The 10,500-nt window shown below is 40.5% G+C and overlaps 2 protein-coding genes across 2 annotated transcripts; both read right to left on the bottom strand.

Annotated features, from left to right (window-relative positions):
• Nucleotides 1-141: 141 nt before the first annotated feature.
• Nucleotides 142-5,164, bottom strand: LOC118121576 (mpv17-like protein). The gene is made up of 4 exons (XM_035177570.2): nucleotides 4,214-5,164; nucleotides 2,645-2,715; nucleotides 2,427-2,456; nucleotides 142-2,037 (listed from the first exon to the last, which is right to left on the bottom strand). Exons 1-4 carry the CDS (start codon nucleotides 4,515-4,517, stop codon nucleotides 1,792-1,794), a joined length of 651 nt encoding a protein of 216 aa, XP_035033461.1. The 5' UTR covers nucleotides 4,518-5,164; the 3' UTR covers nucleotides 142-1,791.
• An 881-nt stretch (nucleotides 5,165-6,045) lies between these two features.
• On the bottom strand, nucleotides 6,046-10,370 carry ntan1 (N-terminal asparagine amidase). The gene is made up of 10 exons (XM_035177529.2): nucleotides 10,106-10,370; nucleotides 9,557-9,659; nucleotides 9,094-9,159; nucleotides 8,889-8,997; nucleotides 8,707-8,780; nucleotides 8,554-8,607; nucleotides 8,404-8,457; nucleotides 8,226-8,323; nucleotides 7,556-7,669; nucleotides 6,046-7,383 (listed from the first exon to the last, which is right to left on the bottom strand). Exons 1-10 carry the CDS (start codon nucleotides 10,184-10,186, stop codon nucleotides 7,213-7,215), a joined length of 924 nt encoding a protein of 307 aa, XP_035033420.1. The 5' UTR covers nucleotides 10,187-10,370; the 3' UTR covers nucleotides 6,046-7,212.
• Between the last annotated feature and the right edge of the window lie 130 nt (nucleotides 10,371-10,500).

The raw sequence follows: 10,500 nt of genomic DNA, 5'->3' as shown, positions 1-10,500 counted from the left end.
AGTCGCATGTAAATGATGAGTGAGAGTTATACTGAACACAAGCCAAAACACACCCAGGATGCACCTCTGGTAGCAGAATAAGAGTAACAGCTGGTTTCTTGCTGCTATAGCTGTATGCTTGTTCAATCATCACACTGAATCCAAGGGGTGTTTTCATTTTATTCAACAATAAATAGTGTTTATCTCGATTTAGCATTCACAGTACAAAATGTAATTAAATCTTTGTTCGATATATTATGTGGTTCTTCGTGATATTAAAACCTGTCAAAAACATTCAGACAGAATTCTACTATTCTAGTTTTCAGTTGCTGATATGAACAAATGGAATATTCATTCATTTAACCTTTCAGTTCCAGTGTAGCACATCAGTGTAAAAATAATCAGGAATTAATTGACACGAAATAGTACAGTACATTAAGTTACGATAATTAAGTGTGCAGTTTAAAAGTCTGGTAAAAGAGATCAAACGTTTTTAGTGTTTTTTTTCTGTGCCCCAATTCAAACGCTTTAGTATTATCACCACCGTATCAATTTAGCTGAGAAAAACTAAAATAGATACATCAGGACTTTCAGTAATACGTGGGAACACAATGAAAAATGCAAAAGTGTGAATGTTTTGTTATCTACCTGAGAAGAGAAGAGAGACGTTTCCCCTTTACACTCTATGTAGAGGGATAACAGTCAGATCTCATACTGAGCTGCTCTCTATTTATAAAATGACCTCTGTAGAAAACTGTTGGCTGGAAGTAGCTGATGTTACATTTCAAGAGTCACTGCTGACAAGTAAAACCGATAATGTATCATTTTCACAGAGGTCAAACGTGAAAAAAAAGGTTGTAATAGCAAACTGTGTTAAAAGAATCTGGAAACAGGGCAAAGCAACACTCAACAGTATCACATGTGAAGTACAAGTACGACATCAAGCAGGTAGCAAGTCCACATTCATGCTGTTAATGGTTGTAAAATCATTATCAGACAACCTCAAAGGGATATTCAGTAGTATTTCATTAGCACTTGTTTAGATGTAGAGTAAAAAAGTTAAAATGTGGAAATCAAACATGTGTTTTATGATATGTTTAAGTGTTTTTTACGTTTTTTTCCACATCCCTCCTGTTTGCTCAGTGCATCATATAGTCCTTATGTATAAAACGCCTAATAATATAAATATGAATGTAAAAACTTGTACTTGTGCAGTGTGCCCCCAGTGTAAGGTGGAATCAATACAGACAGGCACTCTGTTACAGATGCAAATAACAGTCAAAGCACTTTTGCTCATAAAGAAAGAGCCATATTTGAATGTTCAGAATGATAGTTTTTCAAGTTTGAAGAACCTTAAGGTCTGAGCTAATGTGTTAGCTGCCACGTCACATTGTGTTAAAAATGATTTCCCCCACTCGTTCCAGTTTTTCATTTAGGGGGAAATCTGAGGAATCTGGAACATCCATCGATACACCTTCTGTCCCAGACATTAGAAGTCCTCATGTGTGTTTTCAATAGTTAATAAAAACAACAATTAAAACCCGAGAAATATAGCATGGCAATGGAAGAATGGGATTGAATGTCTTTTCCCATAGAACAGATATATCCTGTTCAAGTATTGAAAAATATGCTGTAGATACATACATACAGTCCCAAACCACCTTACAGCATATGTCACACTTTACTTTGTCCCCAGTGAGACTTTAGAGTCAAACTCTGCCAGTGCCAGTGCAACAGCAACCCCAGACAGGACAGCTGTCCACTGGACCAGTCGTATCCTGTTCATACCAGTGTTTTCCTGCTCAGCGTGTTTCAGTTCTGAGTAGATGTAGACGCTGCTGTTCCGTCTTTAAGAGCCATTACCTTGACTTCAGCGTCCACTTTCTCCTTTGTGGCTTCTGATTCATCCTGTTGATTGGAGAACATCCATTTCAGAGCAGCACCGGCCGTGCCATCGCCGCTCTGCTGTGAGAAACACAGGAATATGGCCCAGACGAAGGCGCAGCAGCCGGTGAAGGTGGTCCGTACGAATAGAGGCACCAAGGCAAAGTTCAGAAACTGAGGGACAGGTAGAGATTGCACTATATTAATTCCTTTTTACTGGTACATATAATAAATACTTAATTATGTGGATATTAAGTCCTAAAATTAAAAAGATTCCTTCGCAAATATTGATGTAAGACTCCATACTTTTGGTCAACAAAAATGTGCAGTTCTTGTAATTGGGATACATCTATTATTTTAAAGGTTGCTCTATGGATCAAAATTCATCATTTTGTTAAAAAAAACTGACATTAATGGAAGTGAAGAGAATCTATATCAAAGATCCACTAGCGTGACCCTGAGGTGTGGTTATAAGCTCTGAATGGTTAGTAAGTGGAAATTTGAACTTAGATTTTCTAACTATTTATGGTTTCCAAATGCAAAGAATTCACCGGAGAGATTACCTGCATGAACGGCCAGTACATCAGCCCCGTCTGAAAAGAGAGACAAAACAGAAAGCACGCCAGTCGCAAATGTCATCTTCTCACTGTTTGATTTGAAATGGCACAAGTCAACTGTCACAGAGCATCAACGTGGATGGTACATGTCAGCGAAAAGCCCGCGGAGTTGATGCTGACAGGAAAAAAACAAGCAGTGACAGGTCGTCTCTGCTGCAACTCACCCTATAAGTATTCAGGAATTTGTTTCTCCAGTCTTCAAAGATGTCCTCTTTGCCTTCCAAGAAGCTGACACCTGGATGACACAGACAACAAGGGAGGGGGTTATTCTCTGGGAGCCTGATGGAAAATGATGTGACATATAAGAAGATTCACAGACAGACAGTGGAACTAGACTTTTTAGAAACCAGACACACAGTAGGAGCTGTATGTCTTATTGGAGTAAGGGAAATTTAAATCTATGAGCTCTCCCTCCCTTAACATGCCGTTTGTTTGTCTGGATTCAGCAGAATAATGCAAAAGCTACTGGATTTGATTTCTACGTCACTTGTGGGAAGGATGTGGTATGGGTCAGGGAAGAGCCCATAAAATGTTGGTGTGGATCTGGATCGGGCCGCGGATTCACTCTCTTTAACAATGCGAGATAGGGAGTTTTACATAATTTTCACGTTTACCCAGGTAATAATAATAATTCATGGATCTTGATGAAAAACATCAGTCAAACTTAGGGAACTGATTTCTATTAGTGCTTGAAATTTGGTGAAGCGTGATTGAATTTAAGGTGACTGTTGGGCCTTGGGGATATGCACCCTACCATTCTAGTTTATCTCGCTGTTTTGGTTTTCCTGCTGTGAGAATCATTACAACTGAGTTACCTTATTTTCCCGTTCAACTTTAAACCAGTTTGTATTTGTTTGATTTGAATGAAGGCCACCTTTAGAGCAACATTTCTACTCTAATAAAATACAAAAATAATAAAGGAAGCATCAAACAGTGTTGTGAGTTCTCAGGCTCATAAAATCACCACATGAAATAAAAATCCTTCAGGTTCAAGCCACTGATTATACTGACGAGGTGATATCCGACTGACACGTGTGTCGGTATCTGTTGGAGCACACTTCTCTTTTCAGTGAAATCTGTGTTTTTCATGTGACCTCTGCTAGTCAAGGTTGGCTTCATGGGACAATGAACAACCGCTGATCTTTACCCCACAAGCGCAGGAGCACAGAGATGACGCGGGCTCTGTTACAAATTGACAGATATGTGATCTGTCTTGGAGTTAACTATTGACTTCCTGTGTGTGTGTGTGTGTGTGCTTGTGTGTGTGTGCACACATGTCTATCTATAGTTATGAGGGCCAATTTTGGTTGAGGACACTTTGGCTGGTCCTCACACATTCAAATGTTAGAGTTTTGGTTAGAGTTGGGGTTAGGCATTTAGTAGTGATGGTTAAGGTTAGGGTAAAGGGCTAGGGAGTGCATTATGCCAATGTGTGTCCTCACAACTAGAGACAAGTGTGTGTGTGTGTGTGTGTGTTTGTGTGTTCCTGTACTTATACCTTTGTGAGGACCATTTTAAACATAGACCCTGCAGAGTGAGGACATCTATGGAAAATGAGGACATTTTTCAATTGGCTGTTAAAGGGTTAAGACTTGGTTTTAGGGTTAGAATTAGGTTTTGGTTTTGGTTAGGGTTATGCTGTTAGTTGTGATGGTTACGGTTAGGGTAAGGGGCTAGGGAACGTATTATATGACAACTTCAGAGAGACGTGCATGTGTGTGTGAGAGAGAGACCTGTGTAGAAGACACTGGTGGCCACGGGCCCGGCTATGGTCTGGTCCAACAGCAGCTTCCTCACCACCATCCGGGCAGAGTTCCCGGGAAACCTCCGCTCCAGGAAGCGCATCCAGAAGAAACTGAAGTTGCCATGGAAACTGAACCCCACCACGGCGACGTTGCGCGTGTGGCTCCAGTCCATGTTGTCCCTGCGCGAGAGCAATTGGTACACCAGGTCCCCCCCGGCGAACAGACACCCGTACATCGTGACGTTAGAAACCCACGGGAACCGACGGACGTGTCTCACAAGCGCCTTCAGCATTTTTAGATCAGGGTCAGAATAAAAGTGGAGTCAAATAGGCATAAGGCGAAATGTGTCACCTCAGCTGACGTTATCTGTGAGGGAGCGAGCTGAATGTTCCTGTTACCGGGACGCCATCATAACGTCATCTCCGTGCCGGTCACAGATACCGCGCTGCTCCCCACGAGGAAAAATAATAACCCTACCAGCCACGGACTCTCTGGTGGACGGAACCAAGATGAGGATACCTGCACGTGAGGAGCTGTCAACTACCGACACTGTCTGTCAGCAGTCTGTCATCCGCCGGCTCGCCTCGTTCCGCGTGAAAGAATAACCGACGCTCCCTGTTTACGAATAGAAATGAGCGTAGAGTTGCAGGGCGGAGCGACGCTGGAAACACATCTGATCACAGATCAGCTGCTGGAGCTGACTGTCAGGTTCATCTGAGAGAAACACATCCGATCACAGATCAGCTGCTGGAGCTGACTGTCAGGTTCATCTGAGAGAAACACATCCGATCACAGATCAGCTGCTGGAGCTGACTGTCAGGTTCATCTGAGAGAAACACATCCGATCACAGATCAGCTGCTGGAGCTGACTGTCAGGTTCATCTGAGAGAAACACATCCGATCACAGATCAGCTGCTGGAGCTGACTGTCAGGTTCATCTGAGAGAAACATTAATACCAGAGATTGTTATGAGACGAATCAGTTAATGGTGTCTACAGGATTTTTGTGATAATGAATCCTCAATAAAACCCACTATAATATAACGAATGTTAATCTATTATTATTATGAATAGCGCGTTTGCAAGCGAGCTCAGCCCAAACAAGATTTTTAAGACTATATATATATATATATATATTGAATTTAAAAGTTTTTTTTTAATTTGACAAGGTCATGCTGGCTGAGAATAAATTCATACTTGTGACTCTGTCTGAGGTTTCTGCATATTTATTAAAAAGTTTGGTAGTTTTTCCTCACCCTAGTCGAGGGTTAAGGACAGAGGATGTCACACCTTGTACAGATCGTTAAGCCCTATGAGGCAAACTGGGATTTGTGAATATGGGCTGTACGAATAAAATATGATTTAATGTGCCTGAATATGGTGTGCTTAAAAAAAAAATTCAGGTTATGGAGACTTTAATCTTGATTTACAGAATTTAGGTTGCCTAATCACTAAAGGTTAAGGGATACACTATAAAGTACATAAAAACATATTTTTGGCAATTCTGTGCTGCTGTGTCCTATTGCTTTTATTTTTCAGGAGACATCTATACCATAAGCTGATATTGTTTGGTAATATCGGCTGAGCCACTTCGTCAGGTTTCAATCTCTATGAGCCATCCCCCTTACCAATTATCATGTCCTCAAAAGCTCCACTGCAAAAATCTACTCACCAACCATTCCCACAGCATGTCAAACCAGAAATGTCACATTCATATAGTAACAGGTACGGAACGTTCACACGCTGCATGCTGAACGCTTTAAGCACCGTGCAACTTTCTGTAGAACATGTTTTAAAAAAGGCCTTATACAGAACATGGTGTTGTTCTCAATTTGTTCATGTTTCAAAAGAATCTGTATGATTTCTTTGAGATTAACATACACATTTACACATGCTATTTTCTAAAACGTACACATTCAAAGCCAAGTATACAGCATCATTGATGGCGTACATTTCACTCTCATCAGGAAGGTGCGTTAGTAGAGACAAATGAACTTTGTTCAGCTTCAGCGGTGAAGTTTAGCTTTTGTTAATGTCTTCACTGTTTGAAACAAGGTGCCAAAATGATTTTATTTTTTAATTGTTCATGCTTCAATTAAATCACCTGTAATTACTCGTTAGCAGCAGGTCAAGCGCTAGATTTAAAGGGCCACACAGATGTTTTTATCTACATGTTTCAGCCTATTAACTACAAATCATGTCTTTATTTCCAAAGTATAAGCTTTTAATGTAATTTGCACCTAAATGTATATTTCATATTTGAAATTTTGTAAATATAAGTGCTTGAAACTCGCAGTATTCTCAATAATCATTGGCTTTGTCTTCTTTCTGACAGTTACAGGTATACAATCTTTGTTGGTGCATTCAGGTACGTGTGGGAAATGTCAACAGCTGAAAAGCAACCGTTTGAATGCAAAATAATCCTCATTGTAGAGTTTATATAATCCTCTGATCCTATTCACAACTCCCACGTCTGCTTTGTGCCAAGCCTTTTTCTGCCCATAGTAACTGACAACAGTAATATGAAGGCCATCACTTTTCAAGGCTGTCCTGTACTAGTATAAACTGAACTTATACTTTGGAACACAGTTCAGCATTCGTAGTTTTTAGGCAAAAAAAACAAACAAACATACAAAATCAACTGGATAAGCAGGCATAGAAGGACATTGACCTTTACACCCTGCAACACAGAAGGAGGTGTAAGGTGCAGACTCTAAACTACCTCACAAGAATGGAAGTTTACTTTTTAACAGGCATCAACAGAATCACTTATTCTTCCTCTGTTCCCTTTACCGGACCAGCCAGATAAGTCAGGACAGCCAATCAGCAGACATACGGTCCTGCCTGGGGTCACCATCTTGTTAAGACACGATGAATAAAAAAATGGATAGAGGGTGGAAGAGTCACAGTGTATCCAATGCACCAAGAGGCAAAACAAATCAGTCAGGTTTCATGTTTGAGGTTCAGGGGGAAAATGGGAGTAGGCCTCTATGACTGGACAGCCCTCTCCCAGTCCCCCGCCTCAGTCCTGTGGTAGAGCTGCGGCTGACCACCAGGAAACAGGCTATCGGAGTCGGGGTGCTCTAAAAGGAACTGGATGGTGGACTTCATGTGCTGGACAAAGTGCGGCGGTTCGGCCATCGGAGAAGTGGACAGGTACTGGACAGGAGAGAGAAACACCAGAGTCATACACTGTTTTACGCCTAGAGTTCATTTTGGAAAGTGTTTGTGTAGGAACAGATCCCCTGAAGATAGGCTCTGGAAAAGGATTTTTAAAAAATTAAAAAGGTGCAAACACCGTATGAGGCTAATTACTTCCTTATATCTTTACCTTTAAAATTGTGTCATCATTTTGTGACAACCAGAAGGCAATATCCAGATTTGAAGACCACTCGCAGGGGCCGATTTTTACAAGTCCCCGACTTGAGTCATATACCTCAGCCATCTGCAGGGAAAAGAAGCTTTTATTTATCATCTTTGAATTGACTTTGTGTTTTATATATTTGACCCCAAATATTTAACTAACTGCTCAGTTAACACTTTGTTATTTTAAGAGAATCTATATGGTCTCTGAAACAATTATTAAGCAATCAGTTAATCCATAAAAATTACAGGGCTTCAGATTTAGTAATTTATGAATCTTTTAAGTAATTTATCAACAATGAAATAAAACAATATATTCATACAGCTTCTCTGATGTGAGAATTTACAGATTTTCTTTGTTTTATAAGTTTGTAATTTACATGGTTTTATACTCATTGTTAAGCAAACACATTATTTGCTCACTTTTCTTTGGGCTCTGGGAAATTGCCATTTCCTTCTGCCATGTAATAGACTGATTGATTATTCAATTAAGTGGAAAATATTTATATTAACTAATTCATAATGATAAAAATAATTAGCTACAGCCTAAATTAAAATAATGTTTTTGTCTCACACAAGGGGAATTTGTTTTCCTAGAGATGTCCATATTATTCATAGAAATTGAAATTGTGTATGACCTGTCCTCCAGTGAAGGTCCGTGCTGATCGCAGCTCCTCTGCAGGTCCTTTATGAGTGAATGATGAAGGGAAAAGATCCCCTGTTTTAACATTTACACCTATGAAGAAACAGACACAATGTATTGGAGGTCATGTGCCATTAAAGCATTGCAGGCCTCTTGTTCTTTTCATCACTTACCTATTCCATACACCATCGGTCTATGAGTCCCATCAACAACAACATCGTTCATTTCTACAACAACAGAGAACAGAAGGGTTCACTGGATGAATTGCAAGGATATTTCTGAATGATAAATGATTATCTATATGACAAAAGTATCAATGTTACCTGTGATGCAACATGTTTCCAGATGAATATCCTCTTTCTGTTTATGAAACGCTGCTGTAAAGTGGAAAAGAGCTGTTTAGGTTTTGCAAGGTTCAAATGCTGCCACCATATTTTTTACAAAGAGACATGAGATATCTTTAAAGGACTATATACCCAGTATGTTAAGGCTGAGTTTATGGGATGTCTTTGACTCATCGTTGAATCCCCCAACAAGGTGGAGCTCAAGTCTATAAAATGGAAAGCAAAGGAGAGAAGAAAGAAATGTTAAAACATTTGAATGGATGCTCAAACTGAGTGATATACACTGTTACCACATGTGTCTGTGGGTTTCATACCTGCCCTCCTTACTGACTTTACTCAGCGACGTGACAGACTTCACAAGGTGTGGGATTTCAGACCAAGTGCTGGAACCATCACAGTGAGCGAGGCAGACGGCTCCACTTCCTGAGAAATAATAACATTCAAGTTATTTTAGTTATTAAAATGGCATAGACCTGCAGAATAGTGCACACAGAATAAATCTAACTAAAGCAACGTTACCAGTGTGTCGCAGAACAACCAAATGGCAGGTGGTGGCATCATCAGATCCAAGGACCGAAACACAATCTGATAAAAACAGGAGAAAGAAGCATGTGTTGTAATCAGGATGCAGATCAGTGAACCTGAAGAACACTTTGGGAGTCAGACATGAAACAAACAGTCTAACTTGTCCAACCAGGGCTCCTTATTAAAAAGAGCTAATCTTGTGGCTAAACTTAATGAATTAAAGACAACTGAGGTGTCATGACTCTGTCTCTTCCATGAGGGATTGTGGAATACCAATGCAAGTGACTGAGGCCTTTTCTCATAAAGTTTTCCATAGCAACCAGTTCAAATCAGGTGCCTGGTAACATATTCTGTTTGATTTGTCTCTGAAAAGGACTCATACGATTCAAATTCAAACTCAGGTGAGCTGAGGGGTTGATATGTGGATGATCTGCTCACATCATGTAGCCGTACTCACCGTCTGCTGGGGTCGTTGCAGCAAACTCTCGTTGTTGGACATACAGGAGGCACTTTGGGTCGACATCAACAAGCGGCCTCGAGCGAAATGTTCTTGCACTATCCTGTGGATTGAGAATTAAAAGTTAGGTTTAGCAGTGGTCATTGTGGATTTGACACCAGTGGCACTAATCCATTGTAAATCACAATTGTAAACAGTGGTGCTACTTCATAGATATGAACACAGACTGCAAAACTTTGTGGTCTGTCTGGTTGGTTATTATTCGAGTACACCATTGAGTTTAGTAGCTGTCTCACTGGATGTCTTTATATAACAATAATAAAGGGTCATCCTGTATGTCAATGGCATTTTACCACATTTATGATCATAACATAAACAAACATTTCACATTCCAGTGATTTTAGATTTGCTGCTATTTACACTACTTCAGTTTTATCTGTTCTTATCACATGCCACCGCCCAATCCGGTTCATTGTTGTGAAGCCCGTTTTCTAAGTAATCGTCAGTGACTCACTGAGCTAAACGTAGCCACACTTTCAGGAAACAAACCTGTAAATGAGGATATTTGTCGAACAGTTCCGCTGTGGCGTTTAAGCGGTCTAACCCTCTTTTCTGAATTAACAAAGGCATTTCCTAAAACTAGGTCCTCCGTGAAAATCCGCAGGTCAAGACAACATGTTAGAGCGGAAACTTCCTCTTCCAGACATTATAAACATCTCGTATTAATCACGCTCCACAGGGACGACCGACGACTTGAACTTCCTGGTCATTTCTTCTTCTTCTACGGTCTCCCCGGAAGAGAGGCTCGGTGACACACACTACTACTACTGCCGCCAACTGTTACAAAGCGCGAGGAGCTCCGCCTATCACATTCACCATTTGCACTAAGCAGACTGTTTTTGCGTAGCGTCGCTGTCACTGACGGGAGGCTACGTAGAACTACT

Source organism: Hippoglossus stenolepis, chromosome 2 (assembly GCF_022539355.2).
Source record: "Hippoglossus stenolepis isolate QCI-W04-F060 chromosome 2, HSTE1.2, whole genome shotgun sequence".
Classification (NCBI taxonomy): Eukaryota; Metazoa; Chordata; class Actinopteri; order Pleuronectiformes; family Pleuronectidae; genus Hippoglossus; species Hippoglossus stenolepis.
Note: the sequence above shows the minus strand (reverse complement) of the source record. Positions and strands in the feature narration are given on the sequence as shown.